Source organism: Mirounga leonina, unplaced genomic scaffold, assembly GCF_011800145.1.
Source record: "Mirounga leonina isolate KUSES-001 unplaced genomic scaffold, KU_Mleo_1.0 Mir_92, whole genome shotgun sequence".
In the NCBI taxonomy this organism is placed as follows: domain Eukaryota; kingdom Metazoa; phylum Chordata; class Mammalia; order Carnivora; family Phocidae; genus Mirounga; species Mirounga leonina.
Genome location: NW_023270852.1, coordinates 18,020,205 through 18,043,079, shown reverse-complemented (window position 1 = coordinate 18,043,079; position 22,875 = coordinate 18,020,205). Strand labels below are relative to the sequence as shown.

At 52.9% G+C, this 22,875-nt stretch overlaps 2 protein-coding genes across 2 annotated transcripts in view; one reads left to right on the top strand and one right to left on the bottom strand.

Annotated features, from left to right (window-relative positions):
- The window catches only part of GAB2 (GRB2 associated binding protein 2), a 187,363-nt gene extending 169,942 nt beyond the window's left edge, over window positions 1-17,421 (top strand). The window contains 8 exon segments of the mRNA XM_034995047.1: window positions 9,098-9,527; window positions 9,529-9,691; window positions 11,134-11,228; window positions 12,315-12,579; window positions 13,806-13,896; window positions 14,137-14,239; window positions 15,512-15,637; window positions 16,266-17,421. Of these exon segments, the coding sequence (XP_034850938.1) occupies window positions 9,098-9,527; window positions 9,529-9,691; window positions 11,134-11,228; window positions 12,315-12,579; window positions 13,806-13,896; window positions 14,137-14,239; window positions 15,512-15,637; window positions 16,266-16,409 (1,417 nt within the window). The 3' untranslated portion in view covers window positions 16,410-17,421.
- Window positions 17,422-20,721: 3,300 nt separating this feature from the next.
- USP35 (ubiquitin specific peptidase 35) overlaps window positions 20,722-22,875 on the bottom strand; it is a 52,888-nt gene continuing 50,734 nt past the window's right edge. The window contains 1 exon segment of the mRNA XM_034995046.1: window positions 20,722-21,776. Coding sequence (XP_034850937.1) covers window positions 21,609-21,776 — 168 coding nt within the window. The 3' untranslated portion in view covers window positions 20,722-21,608.

Sequence of the window (22,875 nt, the reverse complement as noted above, 5' to 3'; positions counted from 1 at the left end):
TAATTACTGTAGCTTTGTAATAATATGTTTTGAGGTCAGGAAGTATGAGACCTCTCCCTTTGTTCTTTGTTTGCAAGATTATTTTGGCTATTTGGACTTGTGTTTGCTGACTTTTTTTCTTTGTTTTTCAGCAATTTGATATTCCTAGGTGTATTTTTCCTGGTTTGGGCTTCACTTAGCTTTCTGATTCTATTTGTTGCTCTTTTTTATCCAATACAGCAAAATTTACACCAATATTTCTTCTTCAAGTTTTTTTTGCCCCATTCCGTCTCTTCTCTCCTTCTCTTCTTCATGTTAGACCCCTTGATACTGACCCATATATCACTGATAGTACTCATTTTTAAAAAAATTGTATTTTGTCTGTGCTCATTTTGGATGATTTTTTAACTGAATTTTCAGTTCTAGAGTCCTCCCCCTTTTGCCCCACCCCACCCTTTTATTTACTTTTTTTAACCATTTTGAGGGGTAATTGAAGTACAGTCAGTGTCAATGTATATAAAGTTTCCTCATGCCCCTTAAGTCCATACTTCGCTCTACCTCATTCCTCAGGAACCACTGTACCTCACTTAGTGAGGAACCACTCACTACCTTAGCTGTCATTTTCTAGAATTTTACTTGAGTGGAATCATATAGTATTGACTATTTTTCCTTATATCTTTCACGCCACATAATGCTTTTGGGATTCATCCATGTTGTTACATGTATCATTAGTTGTTCCTTTTTATTCAGTGTACCTTTATATCACACTTTATCCATTCCTATGTTGATGGGCACTTGGATTGTTTCCAGTTTTAGCTATTACAAATTAAGATGCATCTGTACATAAATAGTCACTAACAAATCTTGGTGTAGACATTTGCTTCATTTCTCTTGGGTAAATACCTAGAAAACCAGACCTAGGTGGTTTTACTGGTGAATTCTATCAAATGGGGTGCCACAAATATTACCCATATTCTTTCAGGAAACATAAGAAGAGGGCATCCTTTTGCAACTCTTTTTTTTTCTTTTTGAGACCAAAATAACCCTACTGGCAAAGATTACAGGAAAGAAAATCAGAAGGCAATATTCCCTATGAATATAGATGCAGAAATTCTTTCTTTTACCAAAAAAAAATACATATATATAGTAAATCCAACTTAAAATATATGTATTTAGTGTGTCTGTGTGTATGTGTATGTTTTAGGGATAATTTAAATATATTAGGGAATATATGTGTATATATACCTCATTAGGGATAATAGTTCATGATGAAGTAGTGTTCATCCCAGGAATGAAAGGTTGATTTTACATTAAGAAACCAACCAGTGTAGGGGCGCCTGGGTGGCTCAGTTGTTAAGCGTCTGCCTTCGGCTCAGGTCATGATCCCAGGGTCCTGGGATTGAGCCCTGCATCGGGCTCCCTGCTCGGCGGGAAGCCTGCTTCTCCCTCTCCCACTCCCCCTGCTTGTGTTCCCTCTCTCGCTGTGTCTCTCTCTGTCAAATAAATAAAATCTTTAAAAAAAAGAAATAAAGAAGTCAACCAGTGTAATTCATTACATCAAGGGAATAAGGAGAGAGGCGCCTGGGTGGCTCAGTCAGTTAAGTGTCCTACTCTTGATTTCAGCTCAGGTCATGGTCTCAGGATTGTGAGATCAGGCCCCAAGTGGGGCTCTGCACTAGGCATGGAGCCTGCTTTAGATTCTCTCTCCCCCTCCACCTCTGCCCCTCCCCCCTCCTCTTTCTTACTCTCTCCCTCTCCTAAAAAAAAAAGAGAGAATAAGGAGAAAAATAATATAGTCATCACCTTAGTAGATGCAGATAAAGCATTTGTCAAAATTCAGTGCCTCTTCATAAAAATTTTCTTAGCAAACTATAAATAGAGGAAAACTTCTTCAAATTAGTAACAGACTTCTAAGGATAACCTACAGCTAATATCATACCTAACAGAGAAATATTAAATATATTCTCATAATACTGGGGACAAGGACAGAATACCTGCTCTCACCACTTCTGTTCAACATTGTACTAGAGATTCTAGCCTGTCCAATAAGGAGACAAAAAGTGTGAAAGGCACAAAGATGAGAAAGGAAGATGTAAGACTGTCTCTATTTGCAGGTAACTTGATAGTTTATATAAAAATTCTAAAGAATCTAGAAAACAACTGCTAGAATGAAGAAGTGAATTTAGCAAGGTCACAGGATAAGGATTATTATATCTAAAATAATTTTTACATACTAGAAGCAAACATTTGGAAAATGAACTTTTAAAAAATTCTTATATAATGATGCCAAAAAACATGAACTACTTAGGAATAAAAAAGACTTGCAAGACCTCATCACTGAAATCAAACACTGCTGAAGGAAATTAAAGACCTAAATATGGAGAGTGATATGCTATAGTTATGAATTAGAAGACCCAATATTATTAAAATGGCAAATCTAGAGGTGCCTGAGTGGCTCAGTTGGTTAAGTGCCTTTGGCTCAGGTCATGCTCCCGGGGTCCTGGGATTAAGCCCTGTGTTGGGGCTCCCTGCTTGGCAGGGAGTCTGTTTCTCCCTCTCCCTCCCCCTGCTCGTGCTCTCTCTCTTTCTCTCTCTCTCATTCTCTTTCTCAAATAAATAATAAATAAAATCTTTAAAAGAAATTTAAAAAATGGCACATCTTCCTAAATTGATCTATAGCTCCAGTGCAGTCCAAATAAAAATCCCAGCAAGCATTTTCATAGAAATTGATAAGCTGACTCTAAAGTTGATATGAAATTCCAAACAACTTAGAATAACCAAAATGATTTTTAAAAGAACTTAACAGGGATGCCTGGGTGGCTCAGTTCATTAAGCATCTGCCTTCGGCTCAGTTCATGATCCCAGGGGCCTGGGATCGAGCCCCCACATCAGGCTCCCTGCTCAGCGGGAAGCCTGCTTCTCTCTCTCCCTGCTCATGCTCTCTCTCTTTCTTTCTCTGACAAATAAATAAATGAATCTTCAAAAAAAATTAAAAGAACTTAAAAAAATTGGAGGATTTATACCACCTGATTTCAAGCCTTGCAGACAAACCTTTGTCTTTGTCTTCTTCAAGACCATGTTGTTTTGATGAAAAGGTAAACATATGGACCTCCCTGGAACAGAATGGTGAAGCGTGTGTGTGTGCATGTGTGCGCACGCATGCACACACACACGTTGACAAAGGTGCCAATAGGGAGATGAAAGTCTTTTCAACAAATGGTGCTGGTATAAAAAAAAAAAACCTTTATTGATACCACACTACTCAAAAGTTAAATGTGTCAGGGGCACCTGGGTGGCTCAGTCGTTAAGCGTCTGCCTTCAGCTCAGGTCATGATCCCAGGGTCCTGGGATCGAGCCCCGCATTGGGCTCCCTGCTCAGCAGGAAGCCTGCTTCTCCCTCTCCCACTCCCCCTGCTTGTGTTCCCTCTCTTGCTGTGTCTCTCTCTGTCAAATAAATAAATAAAATCTTTAAAAAATAAATAAATAAAAGTATTTTAGGAGGACCTGGGTGGCTCAGTCGGTTAAGCGACTGCCTTCAGCTCAGGTCATGATCCCAGGGTCCTGGCGCTGAGTCCCACATCAGGCTCCCTGCTCAGCAGGGAACCTGCTTCTCCCTCTGCCTGCTGCCCCCCTCCCCCCCGGCTTGTGCTCTCTCTCTCCCTCTCTGTCAAATAAATAAATAATCTTTAAAAAAAAGAAGTTATGTGTCAAAGACCTAAATGTAAAATGTGATAGTAAGAAATTTCTAGAAGAAAACATCTCTGTGTTCTTGAGGTAAGCAAAGATTTTTATCATAGGGTACAAAAAGGGAGAATCATAAAAGAAAATAAATTGATAAAGTAGTTGAATCAAAATTAAAACTTTTGTTCTTCAAAAAACCCCACAAAATGCCAAGTCACAAAATATGAGAAAATACTCAAAACAAATATATCTGACAAAGGATTTATTTCTAGAAAATATAAAGCATTATTACAACTTAAGACAAACAACCCAATTTTTTTTAATGGGCAGAAGATTTGAATAGACACTTCACCAAAAAAAGATACAGAAATGGCAAGTGAAAAGATGCAGAATCACCAGGGAAATGTGAAAACCTCCGAGCAGTTTTGCTTCATGTCCACGGGAATGGGTGAAGAAAAAAGACTGACAGTGCCAGACATTGACAGATGTACTGCTATCCTGCTTCTGACATCCACATTACATACTAGGTGCTCTGGAAAAAAGAAATAATGCTTTATAGTTACAAAGCGCTCTCACATTTGTTACCCCATTTGACCTCCAAAATAATTTCATAGGGTTACATCTTTATTTTTTTTACTGTATTTTTAAGTAATCTCTACACCCAACGTGTGGGACTCGAACTCACAACCCCAAGATCAAGAGTCTCATGCTCCACCAACTGAGTCGGCCAGGCACCCCTCAAAGGGTTCCTTCTGAGTGGGGATTTGGGAGAGAGAAGCAGCTCATTCATCTCTGCCTAGCATAGACATAAATATGTCTGTTTGGATTACTGTAGTGACAGAGAGGGAGAGAGAGAGAGAACGGAGGCTAATCATAACCAGCCTTTATCTATTCCTTTTTTCATTTGTGGGGGAACCTGACATACTGTACAATAAATTAAGCACCTTAGAGATAAAACTATGAATTACTTATCTTTTACTACAGTTTTGGCCACTATTCTTCCTTCAAGTACCAGATATGCGTTCCAGCTAAAATGACTGCAGTTCTCAAAATCTAGCTTTTCCACTGAGCAAAAGTAACTCCTCAAAGTAGTAACTGTCACCAAGGAAGGAGTATTTGAACTGACCCCATCAAGACAAGTGGAGTCCTTTTTGTCTTGCCTGGATGTAGTTTTTCCCTCCAGCCTTTAGGGCCTCATTTCAGATTCTAGACCTTCTCTCTCTTCCTATTTCCAGGAGGCTGTTTACCTGTAGCAGGTGATACGGTGTGGTGAGTCACATGCCTCAGAGAGCCATGCTTCTGGGCAAGGTTCGGGGGGGGTGGGGGCTAAAATTTCAAGTGATGGGATTCCAGATGGAATGCATCACTGACCCTGCAGCAGTATTCTGCAGAAAGACGGCGGGTGAAAAGTAAAATGAGAAATGGCAATGGAGGACTTGCCTTTGATTAATCATTTCTAAGACCTCTGACTCATTCACCCAGTGGCTTTGATGGACCAAAGGCTGAGAATATACAACTTTTTCTTTCATTTATTTTGTCTATATAACTTTGCCCTGTAACCACAATGAGAAGGCTGGCTCACACTTGCCACCAGAAGGGTTTGAGATGCAAAGATCACCTCACCTCTTAGAGATTGTGAGACAGCGTTTTCTGCGTTTTCTTCCCTCACCGGGAGGATCCCTGTGAGAAGGGTAAATGCAGAAGGATGGTCCACATGACCTCTTCAGATCACCAGTGACAGTCACAGAACTAAGTGGTGGTTAATTCACTTAGGACCGTGTGTACATTCGCTTTCTTTAAATGGGAACATACCTATTAAAAATGAGACTGGGCTCTTCATGAAGGTACTAGGAGCAGGGTGGAAAACAGTGAAATCATGGTGTGTGGTGCGTGAAACTATATGGAAAAATGCCAAAGAACTGTTGCAAAATTAAGTGCTGAGGAAAGCTAGGAGAGCACTGCTGAAAGATAAGGGAGCGCTTTTGGGCGGTGTTAAGCCGCGAGCAGAGCGGCGCGAGAGGTGATGGGCTCGGGCCACCCAGCCGCAGCGGGCGCTGGGGCGGGGGCGGGGGGGGGCAGGGGCAGGGGCTGCGGGCTGGAAGGGGTGCCTCTCTCAGCCTTGCCTCTGCCGCCTGCAGCTCCCTGCACAGGCCAGGGCGGTTCTTCTCGTGGGGTAGGCGAGGGGGTTCAGAACGGCCTCGTGTGTGACGCGCCCGGCGCAGTACCGTGCTCCTTTCTGGAGGCCCCTGTCAGCCCGTGGGCCTGCTCGTCCAGTCGGAAATCACAGTCTGGTGGAGGAGACCAGTACTGGTGGTACATAACGCAGATAACACTTCTACCTGCTCCAGGGACAGGGTTGAGCAAGTGATTGCTTATGCTTGGAGGTAGAGGATGGTAAGGAACAGCTTTAAAAGATGCACCGGGACGCCTGGGTGGCTCAGTCGGTTAAGCGTCTGCCTTCGGCTCAGGTCATGATCCCGGGGTCCTGGGATCGAGCTCCACATCGGGCTCCCTGCTCGGTGGGAAGCCTGCTTCTCCCTCTTGCCTCCCTGCCCCCACTCATGTTCTTTCTCTCTCAAATAAATAAAATCTTTTTTTTTTTTAAGATTTTATTTATTTGACACAGAGAGAGAGACACAGCGAGAGAGGGGACACAAGCAGGGGGAGCAGAAGAGGGAGAAGCAGGCTTCCCGCGGAGCAGGGAGCCGGATGCAGGGCTCGATCCCAGGACCCCGGGATCATGACCTGAGCCGAAGGCAGACACTTAACCAACTGAGCCACCCAGGCACCCCAGATAAAATCTTTTTTACAAATGTGCCATTTGTGCAGAGTTAGAAGGATAAATGGGAGCAGGAGCTTTGCCAGGTTGCAGTAGGAAGCCTGTCAGACAGCGTGAACAACGCAGCCAAGCCCAGAGGCTTAACTGCATGGGGCCCACTGGGAACAAGGGAAGTTTGGCTGAGTGGATCCAAGAGTGGGGAGGGGAACAGGGAGAAGAGATTGGAGAGGTGAATTAGAGCCGGAGTACAGCTTAGTCGTAAAGGCAGTGGCACAGTGTTGGAAATGCATAAGCTGGCAAGTCAGGAAAGTAAATGTCTGGAGGACGTCAAGGGGATCTGGCGGATGGTAGGGAGACTAGCTACCAGCCCTTTCATTTATGCGGAAGGAAAACCAGGAGGACCTGAACTGGGGTGGATTCAGTAGGACCTGACAGGGTTCTTGAGTGAAAAATTATAATGTGGGTAACTCCCGGGTGTCTGGCTTGAGTGACTGGTGCATTCCCAAGGGAGAGTCGGGAAGAAGATGATGAATTCATTCCTGAATCAGGTTAAGGTTCGAATAAAATTATGTGAAACATGGAACAGTATTTAAGGTTACTGCAGGACACCTGTGATGTTCTCCCCATCCCGCCTTAAAACCCTCCAGGGGCTCCCCTGTTCCCAGCAGCTCCAGCCTGGCCCCTGCACTGTCACCTCTCAGCCCTGCCTCCTAACACGCTTGCTGCAGCCTGAGCAGCTGCAGTTCCTTTCCCTTGCTAGGCTGTGTTCTACTTCTTCGTGCCTCTCACGAGAACACCTTTGCCCCTCTCTTGCCTTTCGCCTGGACAATTTCGAGACTCACTGAACGGTAAGATCTTTGAAGAAGCCTCCCCTGACATTCTGTACCACCACCACCAGGGAGGGTCAGTATAAATCTGTCAAGAGCTGATTATAATGATCGGTATGCATGTCACCTCCTCCACCACTATGTCCCCCAGGGCAGGAGGCATCTGTCTATCCACTATGCCCGACCCCAGTGGAAAATAGGACATCAGTAAACGTTTGTTAAATGAACAGATCTCAGTGGGGACATCCAGCCTTATATCTACCATTGACTCCCCCATCCTTTGTTCCACGCACTCCATTATCAAAAGGCTAGAGGTTCAGTGATCTAGGTCCATGGTGCGTGGCTTGGTTATGTGTGTGAAATGGAAAAGAAAAGGAGAAAGAACACGGAGGCCTAGAAGAGAAGGGCCACTGAAGGTTTGGGGAGTGAAATGGAACTCCCCAGTGGTCAAGGATGCCAGTTTACGAGAGCCTGGCCTAGACACCTGTTTCCCTTCCTCTTTCTAAACTACTGGGCCCTATTTTCTATCACCATCTGGTGGCCACATCCATAAATAACAAGCTCCCCAGGAGCTACATATATGCTTGTATGAGGCAAAAGTTCTAGCAGATTGGCTTCAGGAGGGCTATGAGCGCCTCACCCGCCCCAGTTATATCATGCAAATTTGTATGTATACGAGATTTGCCTCATGCCGGTCAGAAGTGCCAAGAACCTTGAATCAGATTCTTGAAGAAGCTTATAACTTTCAGAAGGCTGAGAATCACGACTGTAAAGGATTGTTCTAGAACAGTGATTCTATGAAATCCTATGAAGAATCATAATGTGAGATACGTGGATCCCTACTTGCTCAGAACCTCACCTTCCACTTTCCCACACCGCCCACCTCCACACAACACAGAATCCAGCTTGAAAATGACGTTCATTAGGCCGGTGGCTTTATGAACTTCAGAGTTGGATGAACCCCGGAGAGCCAGAGACTCTCCAGGCCATGCCTTCGGGTGGGGGCTGAGTGGAGCTCACACAAATCCTTCCAGTCCCAGATCTATTTTTACTGTTTAGTCTTGCCTTATTTCCCAAAACCTACATTTTAAAACAGTAATCCTCAAAACTTTTTCTGTCTATAATATAGTTCCCAAATGGGAAGCCATTTTTCCTATAAAATTTTGGTCTTCTGGAAAGAGCTATTTCCCCCCTAAATGCCTTTCAACAAACCATAATACCTGAGAGAAAATACCCAGGTAGCTTCCATGGGAACCGTTCTTTATAACGTATCACTTGCACAGCCATTAGCGGACTGGCTTTACAGCGGGAAGACGGAGACTCGGGTGAAGTGACCTGTTTGCTAGTGTATGACACCAGTTTAAGGGTTCTTTCCATTGTCCCACAGCTTTCGTATGCAAATGTGTACACTCTGGGGTACTTAAAGCAACGAACAGGCGGGTGGTACAGCTGCCGTGTTCATGCAGAGGGGTGAGGGGTAAGAGCGACCTCCGCTAATCATAGCCGTCCGGGGGTAGGGCGAGGCTAAAGGCTAACATGGATGGAACATCTGTATATTAGATCTCCTGGGGTCTAATGTCTGAACAACCTTCGTCGTATGTTTTTAATCACCATTTTTGCAAATGCATTAACCAAAGCTCAGAAAGAGAAAGTCCCTCATGCCAAGTCACACAGCTAGTGAACGAGGATACACCTCAGGCCTGCCGGCCTCCTCAGCCTGGTTTACCAGCCAGCTGAATGGGGCTTTGAACACGCCAGCTTGCCTCCCCGGGTGGGCAGTCCTGGCCCCCTCTAACCTGCCCCATCCCTTCCCTTCTTCTCTCTCTCTTAGGAGTGCCAGCTTCTCTCAGGGCACCAGGGCCTCATTTCTCATGAGGAGCGACACAGCTGTACAGAAGCTTGCCCAGGGCAACGGACACTGTGTCAATGGGGTCAGTGGTCAAGTCCACGGCTTCTATAGCCTCCCCAAGCCAAGCCGGCACAATACGGAATTCAGAGACAGTACCTACGACCTCCCCCGGAGCCTAGCCTCCCACGGTCACACTAAGGGCAGCCTCACAGGCTCTGAGACCGATAACGAGGACGTATACACCTTCAAGACGCCCAGCAACACCCTGTGTCGGGAGTTCGGGGACCTCCTAGTGGACAATATGGACGTTCCAGCCACCCCGCTCTCAGCCTACCAGATCCCTAGGACGTTCACGTTGGACAAGAACCACAATGCCATGGCAGTGGCCACTCCTGGGGACTCGGCCATCGCCCCCCCCTCCCCGGCCACCCAAGCCAAGTCAGGCAGAAACCCCTCGATGGGGCAGCCCTCAGCAGAGACCTCCAATCAGCGAAAGCAGCAGATCCATCTCTGCCGCGGCCACCATCCCCAGGCGCAACACCCTCCCAGCCATGGACAACAGCCGACTGCACCGAGGTTGGTATAATCCCTGGCTGTGACCCTGGGGAGAGGGAGGTAGCTTGGGAGTTCTCAGTAATTTGCCAGTCCTTGGTCATCCACACCGAGGAGATGTAAGGCCCACCCAGGTCACTGATACTCACAGGTTTAGGGATCTTGTACCCAAACCCCTTCCTGGCTGGTCCTCCAGCACTGGAGGCTATTTGTGGATGCCCGCAATGCAAGAGTGTAGCAGACCCTGCTTGAGAGCGGTTACTGTTCTACTCAGGGAGCTGGAACATTCTTGGTTAACCACAACACAACTTATTATGGGTTTGGAAGTCCAAATCATAGTATTTGATTCATTTTTATATAAATCAAAGACAGAAAAAATAAATTTAGAGGACCAGTTCAAACTGGAGCCAAACCTATGTGGACTAAGAGACTATTAAAACAAATTTTGAGCTAATAAATTTTTTTTTAAAGATTTTATTTATTTATTTGACAGAGAGAGACACAGCAAGAGAGGGAACACAAGCAGGGGGAGTGGGAGAGGGAGAAGCAGGCTTCCCGCGGAGCAGGGAGCCCAATGAGGGGCTCGATCCCAGGCCCCTGGGACCATGACCTGAGCCGAAGGCACACACTTAATGACTGAGCCACCCAGGTGCCCTGAGCTACTAAATATTTTCTAAGCCACACATGAATCTCTTTGGTTAAAATCTGGATTTCTCTCTGAAGTGTATAAATTTTATTGTCACTAATTTCCCTTGAGCATATTCCAACCCTGAATAAGCTTCCTCTGTGTGACGAAAAAGTATAGTCATATTAATTCCTTTCATTTTGTATCGTGCTGTATAGCTTGCAAAGCCTGCTCCTATCCATCCTATTGTCTAAGTCACGTAGTGACCCTGAGAGTGTGGTGGGACAGAGCCTCAGTGTCTCCATTTCACATGAGGCCCATGGTAGTTAGGAGACTTACTAAGGTTTGCAAGTTCAGTCGGGGACAGAGGTGGGACTTGGACCTGGGATCCTGAGTTTGGGCTCAGTACTCTTTCAGTCCATCAGCTACTGGATCAATCACCTGTGCTTTGGAATTGAAATGAAACTGACGTACATAAAACATGTCCCTACTCTTCAGAGAGCTCACATCTAGTTGGAGAAATAAAACCAACATATATAAATTAGTCCAGTATCATTATTCCTATAGTGTTCATAGACGCGATGGCAGGGATGAGTGGGACAGGAGTTGAGTGCCGAAGGAGTTAGAGGAGAGGGGCGTACCTGAGGGAAGGAGTAGTTAGTTAAGGAGGGATCCTCTGTAGGTGCCAACACTGGAGTTAGATCTAGAAGCCTAGGAGGAGTTTTTGAACGGAGGAATGATGGGATGGAAGTAGTACCTTATCACTTGGGTTTGAGAGTAGTATCTTCTGCTGAGGGTTTGGGGAAGTATCAGCACATGGATCTCCTTTCCTCTCTCGTAGCTTCTTCCTGTGAGTCCTACGAGTACCCGCAGCGTGGTGGAGAGAGTGCAGGCCGGTCTGCCGAGTCCATGAGTGATACGGTCAGTTCTTTCCTGGTGAGTGGGGGTTAGCCAGGGGTCCTCAGGCCTGCCTGGGTGGGTTAAGGTCACACTCCAGGGAACAAAAAGTACAGCTCACAAGAGTGATGGCTTCTCCCTCTTAGGGACCTGCCTGTTTCTTGTCTCCGTCCAGATGCCTGGGTTGGGTTTTCAGAAAGTAAGATACAGGTGTCTGGTGTGGAAGAAGTGAGTGTACTTAGAGAGCTAGACCACAAGGCTCGCCAGCCCTCCAAGTCAGTAGGACGGGTCTAGAATGCAGAGGCCCCAGGCCCTGGGATGGGGAACCTGAGGCAGCAGGCTTGTCCGTGAGACTCCACCCGAAGGAGGGGCTGCAGCGTGGGACTGCGGGTAGGGGCGGTGCTCAGAGGCCGTCCTGGTGGCAGAAGTACGGTCTGAGTGCAGGATCCCAGGCTGCCCTCTGCAGGGGGCTGACCACAGCTCGCCAAGCAGATGAGGGCCTGGCGTTGCACCCACTGAAATGATGGAACTTGGGTAACCAAAGCAGAGGCAGCTTCCTTGTCTGTGTGGACAGGCGGGCCAGGGGTAGGAGACTCCTGGCAGGAGTAGGGGCCAGGATGACGGCATTGTACACCTTGGCGGCAGCTCCGACTGCAGCTGGCGGTCACCCTGCAAGCTGGCCTGGGGAGCACACTGGCCCAGACCTCACTGGCCAGGGCCCAGGCTTCTCCTGGGCTCCTGGCCCTGCTCGGGCTTCAGATGCCGCCGGCCCGCAAATGGGGAGTGTGGACCTGAGATGAAGAGCAGGTCCTAAACCAAACCCATACGCTCCATGGCTTGTGCCACCCTCAGCGTGGTCAGGCCCCCACAAAGCCTTCTGCACCCAGCCACCAGGGGTATTTGATACCAGAGGACTGTGACAGATTTCCAGTGGGTCCCAAGGGATTGTGGAAACTAGAAGGGACCCACAGACCTCGTTGCTTTCCGCCTCCCACTGTGCCTTCCTGCTTGGTTTCCCCAGGGCCTGCCTTACTAGCTTCCTGGGGCAGCTAACTCAGTTATAACTCTCCTCGCCTTGCATACAGATTCTCACTCCCTTCCTGTTTCTTCCATTCCCCCTCCTAGCCAGGGAAAACCGCTGTGGGTCGGTCCGAGAGCACCAATTCTGAGGACAACTACGTCCCCATGAATCCAGGGTCCTCCACCTTGCTGGCCACGGAGCGGGCAAGTGATAACTCCCAGAGTGTCTACATCCCCATGAGCCCGGGCCCCCACCACTTTGAGGCGCTTGGCTACCCCTCAGCAGCCCTTTCTATGCACCGGGGCCCCAGCCGAGGGAGTGAGATCCAGCCACCTCCCGTCAACCGCAACCTCAAACCTGACCGGAAAGGTGAGTCTCCTCTCTCCCCGTCCCATCTCTGGACGGTGTCCAGGAACTGTTTGCGTTCATTTAGGGATCGAGTGGATCCTGAACTTTCCTTGCCAGGAAGTGTTAGCCTCTGGGGGCCTAAACCTCCCCCAGCTCTCATACACATACACAAACGCTCAAATTCGTGCCCGTGGCCCAGCAGCCCAGGGGCTGGCGGCCAGAGTAGCCTGGATGGGCAGGGGTGCGGGCGCCAGCAGGACAGGACACATTCCGGTGCCGGCTCTGCCACCTGGGATTAGAAGCAAATCATTCTGTGTGTCTGAGCCTTGTTTCTCATCTGAGAACTGTGAATACTTGCAGAGCACTGAGCAGCACAGATAATACGCCTAAAAGTGCCTTGTAAAGTGTAAACTGCTTTTGGAGGACGTGGGAGGAGGACTGGATCTGGCGGAGCGGTCTGTTACAAGATAACTCGGCTGGACGAGAAAGGCGTGAGCTCTCCGACCGGCTACATGCGGGTTGGAATCCTTATTCAGCGCTTCCTCGGGAGGGGCTTTGGGTAAATCATTTCCGTTTCTCCGAGCTCAGTTTTCTTAGCTGTGAGATGGGGACAGTGGTGTGTTCTGGAGGAAAGCATCTGGACACCGGGTCTGGTATGCAGCAGACGTTCAGGAAGCCTAGATCCGTGCCCTCTGCTCCCTCAGGCTGCTGGCCAGGGGCCAGTGGCAGGAATCCAGAGGGAGAAGTCGAGCAACCGGGCAGGATACCCCAGCCCCCCAACTTGGTCTGGTCAGCGGCGAGTTCAGACCTTAGCATTTGAAGTGAAGCCTTAAAGGGCTTTGTGCATTCGCCTTCCTCCCCTGCGGGCTCTACAGCCTGGTCCGCGAGTGGCAGTGACGTCCTCCGCCTCAGTTACCGTCTCTTGTTTTTGTGTACAGCCACACGTCTGGGGAGAGCAGTCTCTTGTCAGACCCAGTGTCTCCATTTTGGATTCTGAAAATATGATTACTCCAGAATATGCTTGCAAAGAAAATAATCATTCAGAATCTGAAGACATGACTTCAGGGCCTAGCAACATAGGCAAAGACCACAGAAGCTGCTGGGCCTCAGGTTCCCTGTGTAAAAGCGGGAATGCGAAAGCCTTCGTGAATATACAGGTGTGGTGTGTGGCCGCGTGTGGCCGCGTGTGGCCGCGCGCCATTAGCAGCAGCAGGGGCTGATCGCTTGCCTTTCTGTTCCTGCTGCAGTGAAGCCAACACCACTTGACCTGAGAAACAACACCGTCATTGACGAGCTCCCCTTCAAGTCACCTGTCACCAAGTCTTGGTCGAGGGCCATGTGAGTGTCCACCTGGGGAGGCGGGCGCGTGGCGCGGGGTTGCGAGGGCTGAGTCGGGAGCTGCAGCCCGATGCTCGCGCCGGCGGTGGCCGAGAGGTCTCTGGGGCCTCGGTCTCCTCGTCTGTGAAGGGGGAGTCATCGCGCCTTCCCCGTAGCAGACCTTCCTCTGCCGATGGAGGGCGGAGTCTGGGGCCGGGAGCCTGAGCGCTTCCCCAGGTCACGGTCCTCTCCCCACCGCAGCCACACCGTCAACTGCGGCTCCTCCCAGTACTGCCGCCCCATCTCCACCCAGAGCATCACCAGCACGGACTCCGGAGACAGCGAAGAGAACTACGTCCCCATGGTGAGTCGTCCGCGCTCCACGGGAGTGACTGCTGCCCGAGTGCCCGGGCCCCCCCGCAGGCGCCCCCTTTGCTGCCGCCATCCTTCCTGTGCGCAGTGGGGTCACACGGGCCCTGCCCTTGGGGAGGCCGGCTGCGCCGTGGGTGGAGAGGCGGTGCTGTGGGGACAGCCTCGCAGGGAGAAGGGCGGTGGCTGGCGGGGGCACAGAGGAGGAGGAGGGCGGTTGACCAAGGCTCCAGGTGGAGGTTGGGCTGGATCCAGCTCTGAATGACCCCGAATGCTGTCTGGGGAAGTCCACAGGGAGCCCCAGAAGGTTTAAAGGGCCAGCGGACGAGGCCAGTGCCTCAGCACCGTCCCTGGGAGCCTACAGAGAGTGACTAGGGCAACCTTCAAGGTTGACGTCCTTCTTCCGTCCTGTTAAAATCTTTCAAAAGTCAAGAACTCTTCATTCCTGACTGCTGTTCCCACGAGCAGGAGCGAGAATGCGAGCGTAAGCATTTATTACCTCCTCAGCGGAGGGGGCACACATGTGCCATGACGTGCGGTGCCAAAGGCCAGGCCCGAGACGTAGACACGGTCAGCACGAGAAGCTTCCTCCGTGACATTTTCACTGAAAAGGGAGTCGCTGCCCAGCACCTGTAGCTGCTGCATCAGTAGTGAAAGAACGAATCAGCCGAACAGTCAGCAGCCAAGAAACAGAACACAGGACTGTTGCCATTCTCATTAGGATGAGACTTCAGGAAAATCCTCGACAAGTTGGTCTCGGTGCCCGGGCGGAGGCAGGAGCCTAGAGTGGCTCCGTTGAAGGGCGGCTGCAGGAGCCCGGGGAGGAGGGACCGGGCCGGGAGATTCAGAGAAGCAGCTTGGGTGCCACCGAAGGCTTCCCAGCATCCGGGGCGTAAAGGAAAGGGGCGCCCTGTTGGGGGCCAGCAGGCAACCACGGGGTCTGTCCGGGAGCCAGTGGGGGAGACCCGGCCGGGCGGCCGGCCTGGGAGGGAGGCACAGCGGGACGAGTGCGGGTCCGGGAGCCGGGTGACAGAGCCGGTTCCCGTCCCCGCTCACCAGCTGTACAACCCCAGCCAAGTCAGGCCACCTCTCTGAACTACAGTTTTATCTTTATTTTAAACAACAAGAAGAGTACGAGTACCTACATCACAGGACCGTTATGAAGGTTTAAATGAGGACATGAGACGCCCAGAGCTGTGGGTTTTCCCGGGTGGTGTGTTAGTCTGTTTCCTCCACTTACTAATGGTTTTTCCCTCCTTTGTGATAGCAAAATCCAGTGTCTGCATCTCCCATTCCCAGTGGCACCAACAGTCCCGCCCCGAAGAAGAGCACGGGCAGCGTTGATTATCTGGCCCTGGACTTCCAGCCGAGCTCCCCCAGCCCCCACCGCAAGGTACCGGGGTGTCCCAGCACTCAGCCTTGTACCGCTTGACTGCTTTTCCTTTAGTCTGGGTCTTAGGGGGCTCGCACGCCTCCTCTCTGTACGCACAGGTGCTTGAGGTCTGTCCGACCTTCTCAGCCAGTCCATCCCCCTTGTGCCGATGAGCAAATGGATGCACACTGAATGACAGAGCCGAGGCTCGGGGATCCTGTGTCCTGGTCCTGAGCTCCCCTTTGAGAACTCAGTGTCTAGGTGCATCCATTGCCCTTGGTACAGGGACCTGCAGAAGGGACTCCCCGGCCCCGGAAAGCCTCCCCAGGAAGCACACTCAGCTGCCCAGTCCAGACAGCAGGGTGGCTGCCAGTGTTCCCTGGCCCCCGGCAAATTCCTTCCCTGGAAGGTGGGTGGAGGCAGAGATGAAGGCCTGGGAAATCAGGAGTGCTGACCCAGGCTGTTGCAGAACAGGCGAGATGATGCAGTTTGGGGTTTAAAGGCCCCTTTCAGAAACAATACAGGCTCCTGAGGCTGGTCCGAGTGGCAGCAGAGGCCCATCTCCCCTTGAGGCAGCTCAGAAAGAGGCCCCCACCCCTGCTCCTCACCATACGGATAACTCACAGCCACCTCCCTGTTCTGTCCTCAGCCATCCACGTCATCTGTCACTTCCGATGAGAAGGTGGACTACGTTCAAGTGGACAAGGAGAAAACCCAGGCCCTGCAGAACACCATGCAGGAGTGGACAGATGTGCGGCAGTCCTCGGAGCCTTCCAAGGGTGCTAAGCTGTGACGCAGGGGCCACCACGCCTGGGGAGGTGCCCGGAGGCAGCATCTCCAGAGCTGGCTCCTCCCCTCGGTCCCCCCCACACACACATTTTCTCCTCTTCCAGTGCCCCCTCCTGCCACTCTGGCCTTCAAAGCACTTGATGTCAGGGACCCTGAACCCTTCTGAGAGGTAAGGGCCTGATGGAGGCCCACCCTCTGCCCACTCGGGGCCCACCTTTGATTTGTATCAGTAACGGCCATGCCTCTATCCATCTTAGTTAGAGCTGTTGCCAAAAAGCATCCTTCAGCCTCTTCCTGTCCTTCAGACCTGAATATCTACTAGGCTTTGGGAGGGGCTGGGGCTCTGAGCCAGATTCCACACCTCACTTCCGGTCATAGCCCTCAAGCCCTCTTCCCTCCAGCTCCTGGGCTACCTCTCCTTCAGTCCCAGAAGATGCCACATTGTCTCACTGATCCAGGGAGCCCAGGACCAGCAGACCAAAGTGGACAGGGACTTCTTCATCCTTGTTTCTTGGTAGAGGAGAGGCATGGCCCCCCAGAAGATGGAGTTGAGAAGGAAGGTTAGCAGTGGTCTTGAGGGACACAGGAAGGAGGTCCCCGATGCAGAAGGCAGGTGATCTGGGCAGTGGCCCCGCCACTGTGTAGCCATGGTGGGTTCGGAGAGGCAAGAGGAGGAAGGAGGACGCAAGGGAGGGAAAACAGAGGAGGATGGGCAACCACAAACCAGGAGCAGGGGGTGACCAGGATCCCATGGGGTCAGGGGCCCTAGAACCGTGGGGCGTACAGGCCCTCCTCTGGGGGTGCACCCCGCCAGAGGGGACAGTGCTGGGTGCTGCAGGGTGCGGGCGGAGGCTGGTGCTGAGGGAAGGCAGTGCAGAGTGGGGAGGGAGCGTGGGGCGGACGGGAGGTGCTGTAGCGGGGAGCGTGCAGCAAGTGTGTCTCTGCAAGACAGGTGGTGGGGGGCGGGCAGATAACCAGTGGGCTGAGAGGCCGTGTACAGACCTTGGAGGCAGACAGTGCGGCCAGGGGCAGGCGGGGGGGTGGGGGGGGCAAGCCGGGGCAGCTCCTGGGGCTGCAGGCCTGAGCAGAAGTGAAGGAGCCCTGTGAGGGACGTGGGGAAAGCAGTGCAGGGGACCGTGGGGCCAAGAGGACGTGGGGGAGGGCTGGGGCTTCTGCCAGGGCCCAGGCCGGTAGGAGTGTGGTCGCGGGAGCCCCTGGTGTTTTCCCAGCTCATCTTCCAGCGGCCGCTCCCTGGAGGCCCAGAGCCACGTTAGCCTCAGACCTGATCCCTGGGACAGGAGAGGCCAGGCCTCTGCTCCCATGGCTTGGAAGGCCGCCCCATGAGCTGCACCCTCCCCCACCAGACACTTTGTCCTAAGCTGGGGAGGAGAGATCCGAATCTTTTGTGTTGATGGTTCTTGCCCAAATCATCTAGGGTTGCAGAGGTCTCATCCCACCCTGGGGTAACAGACCACCTTCCTTTGAAAAAAATACTTGCCACCGTGGCTGACGGAGGTGGCTACAGCTCACCTTCGGGCTCCCGCGAGCACATGCCTGGCCAGTCTCAGAAGCCCCACTCCGGTCGGGAGGATTTTCTCCGCAGTAGCCCCTCTCCTAGCAGTTCAACTCCACGAGCACTGATTCTGGGACGGCGGAATTAACCAGTGTGTCCCCGCACTGGAGGCAGGGGTGGGTGGAGACACAAGGGCACAGGACCTAGGTGACGGCCGCGAGAGAGACTGGAAGCAAGGCTGCTGGTTCAGGAGGTTGGTGCAGATCAGAGGAAGGTGGTATCTGGCAGAAAGGGGGTGGTGCTGAGGTGGGCTTGAGGGGCCGGAAGATGGAGCGGATTTCTAGGCAAGGAGGCCAGGGCTGGGGTCCAGTCACCCTGGAGCGCTGGGGCTGATGGCAGTGGCTGACACTGGGTCCCTTGAAGGCCCTCTGCAGGGTCTCGTAGGGCCGAGCTTTGAGGGGTGCTGCCCTGTGCCCCCAGCCCGTGTGTGTGCTGAGTCAGCACGAGGTGAATGGAGTGGAGTGTTCAACTCTACTGTCCAAGGAGGCCTCCTTCCAGCTCTTGGTTCCTGCAGCTCCCAAGCCCTCAGCGTGGCGGTGGAGACAGACGGGAGTGTTAAGAGGACACTGGCCTGTTGAGGGCAGAGACTCGGGCTCACGGGCTTCAAATGACCGGTGTCTCGTACACACCTGGCAGTTCAGGGGCCTGGCAAGGGCAGACCCAGGACTCCCGGTGCCCGGGCCAGCAGCACCAAGCGGCAGCGAGGGGGGAGGGTTGCAGGGAGATGGGCTAAGCAAGGTCCCAGGGAGCCACCACCTGTGAAGGGGTGGTCGCGTAGATGGTGGCTGAGGCCCTTGCATGCTGAAGCTGAGCTGTCTCTCTGTGGAGGGCCTGGCTCACTAGGGACGGGCAGCACCCAGAGCGTTAGTCAGGGAGCCCAGTCCCCTCCCCGGGATGGACTTCGGGGACTTCTACATTTGAAACCCTTCAAACATGCCCCATTCCTAGGAGAGAAGCACAACCCTTCCCCTTCCGAAGTGAGTGGAGCAAGGGCTTGCCCCAAGCCCCGGCTGACCCACCCTCCCCACGCCCTTCTGACAAAAGCTCTGGATGCAGTTCGCACTCGTCCGCAACCCGTGAGGCAAGCGGGGCTGGGCCCAGGAGCGCTACAGCTCCCTCCTCCGGGAGCCAGCATTCTGGGACTTTCCAAGCTCCTTGGGCTGCCTGCGGAGGGGCCCCCTCGAGGTGCAGGCTGTCCTGTGATAGTTGGTGGTGTGTAGTCTTGTGTGTTGGTTACACGTGTCTTGAAATTTAGAATCATTTCGCACAGAATTGTCGGGAAGAGAAAAGGGGCTAGCAGCCCAGTCTTAGGTTCTTGCCCTGTTATACCATTTAAAATTGACATTTAATTTTTCAAATCACTGTTGGTGCCTAATCACTTAAGTTATTAATTTATTCTGTTTTCTTTAAAAAAAAATGTAACGTATTTATCCTGTGAGTAGGTCTGGGGTGGGGTGGGAACGTGTTCCGGTGGGTCCTGTTTTTGCTGTGGTGACACTCGGCACAGGCCTGGAGCTTGTAGGGCCCTTTTTACTGTGGTGGTGGAGCAGGACAATAAAGTCCGTTAGAAGCAACCAGAGAAGGCTGCTGGAGCCTGCCTCGTCTGAAGGCGCCGGGGAGGGACCCCACCTGCACAGAATCCCTGCTGGGGGGGGGCCACCCACATGGAGGCCCAGACACATCTCTGTCAGGGCCCCCAGAACACTCGGTGCCAGTCTGCTCCCTTCCATTTTAATAGGAAGTAACAGGGCCCTTGTCTTGACCCGGAACAAGAGTGACTCCTCCTTACCTTGGAATGTGTGTTCCTGATTCCACCCTTTTGCCTTAGAAGGTGCACGGAGTGTGCAGACGAACTCTGAGACTACCAGCCCAGTGTCACTGATCCCTAAGGTTTGATGTCCCAAGGGTCTGGACACTTGGGCCAAAACTCAACTCCTCCACCTACAACACTGGCAGGCGGCCGTCGTGGCCCTCACGGCCCCTGGCCGTGCGGCAGCCTCTGTCCCTGCCTTCCCACGTACTTTGTTCCCCCAGATGGGCAGGGTTGGGGTGGAAAGGGCTCCCGTGTGACCTCTCCAGCTCCAAGAATGGGCTGGCACCTGGGGAGATGATGGGGGGGGCTGCCTCCCCCCTTTCCTCCTGGCAGGTGCCCGAGTCCGTCCCGGGAGGGGCCGCACGCCTGCACCAGGTTCTCCCAGGGAAGGGCTGGGGTGGGGGAGAACGGGGGAGCAGTGGCAGCGAGTTCTGGGCAGTCCGGGGTTCTCGGCGTCTGAAAAATCCCCAGATACGGGGGCTCTGGCTTCACCCAACAGGCGAGTCCCCCTGACTGACAGGAGCTCCTCGGGCAGCCCGGAGTGTGGGTACCTGCCCCTCAGGGTACTGAGCCTGTCCTCCTCCCTGCCGGCGCCGGCCTCTGGGGAAGGGCCCCACTGCTGGGCCAGCTCTCCCCTCGGGGTCCTCCCAGTCCTCACCTTTCACTTGCTGGCGCTTCAGGGTAGCACGCTGTCCCCTCCCGTGGGGCGTCACACGAGCCAACAGGGTACAGGCTGTACCCTGCTCACAGCCCAGACAGCAAGAAACAAAGGGACGGCCGCCGCCACAGCCACGGAGGCAGAAAGAACGACATCTTTACAGGCTTCAGAGAACCCACTTTATTCCCGTTTGGGTCTCCTCTCTCCATGTGGAAGGGTACAGCAGTGTCCGGGCACACTGACGTCCATAGCTGCTCCTCACCCCCCCCCCCCCCCCCACCGCCCCCCGTGCCCAGGCCACGGCTTGAATGCCACAAAGGAGGAGCTGAGCCAGCCAGCTTTCCTCCGGTCCAACGACGGCTTCATGAGAAACACAAACACAGTTGCAGTAAAGTAAGGATTCTCTCGCTCAACCAGAAAGGGGATGCAAATGGCGGCATCTCAGGCACTGAGGCAGGCTGGGGAGATGGGGTTTGGGGATGAAGGGTCTCCCGCTGTGGGGGAAGGGGGCTGTCCTGCCCCCTCTGCACCGACAGTCTCTGCCCCCGCGCCAGGCTGCTTCCCACCTACACTCCCCTCAAGTACCAGGGGTGCAGGCAGCCACACCGTGTGCCTCTGAAAGCCCTCAGAGCCCAGAAGGGGCCGCGGGGACACACGCCCCAGACCCTGCTCTGCTGCTCGTACTACAGAGCGATAGGATGGTCTGAAAGGAGCGAGGAGGGAAATGCTACTTGATGGCAAAGCACTGGAGCTGTGAATCAGCCCCGTCACATAGCCTGCTGGGGGGGACGGGGGGACAAGGCCCAGAGTGTCCATCTAAGCTGCTTCAGGTTGACCAGGACACTTGGGTGAGAAATCTGAATGGGGCTGATCCCAGTGTCAGGGGCTTGGCTCTCACCTCTGTATCTGAGTCTCTGCACACCCTTCAGGCTGAGGACCCGTGTCCCAGAAGCTTCCTCTCCCCCTTTCCTGCCCTTGGAAGGGCCTGTCTTAGGGGCTGGACCTGCCTCCACAGCCTCCACAGCTTCCCTCAGCCCCCACCTGGCAGAGCGCCTTGGCCTCGGTCCCCACCCGGTTCCCAGAAGGAAAGGGTCAAGGCCTCCCTTGCAGTGAGCTGTGGGGCCCCCGCAGCTGGGAGCAGCCTGGGGCTGGGTCCACACTAGAAGACCAGTCTGTGGAAGTCACCGCCACTGCCACCTGCAGGACTGCAGCCTCCCGGAGAGCCTTCGTCCTCATCCTTGTCTTCATCGAAGCCCCTGCCCCAGTGCGGAGATGCAGGGAGCGCAGAGATGTAGGCCGCCCTGCTGCGGGCCTCCTTCTCCTGCTCCTGGGAACACAGATGCGGGTGGGGAAGGAGGCTTAAAATGCAGGCTCTGAAGCCAGAGTCTTCCTTCACTGTTCCCCCAACCCCACCCCAGTGCCATCCGGCACAGCATTTCTGAGTGTCTCCAACGTGCCCAAGGGCCAAGCACAGAGAAGCCTCAGCTCCTGCCCGCGGGTGTTCCAGCTCCGCAGGAGAATGGCTGGGATGGATCCATCCTTCCACCCTCGATCTAGGCTTCAAAACCACTCTTCTCCCAGTAAAAACTCCTAGCCCCTTGGAAAAAAGGAACTCCTTCACACAAGGCTGAGTAACTGATGAGGGCCTGCCATGGCCCCAAGGAGAAGGAGGTGCAGGGACTCCAAGGATCACGTCACAGCACACAGGGTCCCCCCTGCTGTCCTGACACGGCTGTCCAGCTCACTGCCCCTCAAGGCACGAGGAACGTGCCTCAGGCTGAACGGAGGCCACCGCACAGACGCTCCTTCCCCGCGGCCCTGCCTCTGCCTGCAAGGCCCAGCAGAGACGTAAACGCTGGCCCGGTGTCCCCACACGGGACCCCAGGGTACTACTCTGGTGGTTCGTGGCCTCTGCTGTTCCTGCTGCTAAGTATTCTGATACCACCCGACTGTAAAGAGGGGAGTCGAAGGCACACGAGAGGACACGGGCAGCGTGGTCCCCAGGTGCCCCTGGAAGCCTCGACTTTCCACCACGCAACCCCATGGTGCCCCTTTGCACACTGAGGACGAGCGTTGGTAAACAACTGGTGATTACTGAACGCCTGCGCCTCTGAAGTAAGGGGTTCTCTCTACCCACCAGGATATTTCCATCAGGAAGGGGTCAGTGACAGGGTGGCAGGAAAAGGAGGAGACAGGGCGCCTGGGTGGCTCAGTCGGTTGAGCGACTGCCTTCGTCTCAGGTCATGATCCTGGAGTCCCGGGATCGAGTCCCGCATCGGGCTCCCTGCTCGGCAGGGAGTCTGCTTCTCCCTCTGACCCGCCCCCATCTCATGCTCTCTGTCTCGCATTCTCTCTCTCTCAAATAAATAAATAAAATCTTAAAAAAAAAAAAAAGAAAGAAAAAGAAAAGGAGGAGACAGAGCAGA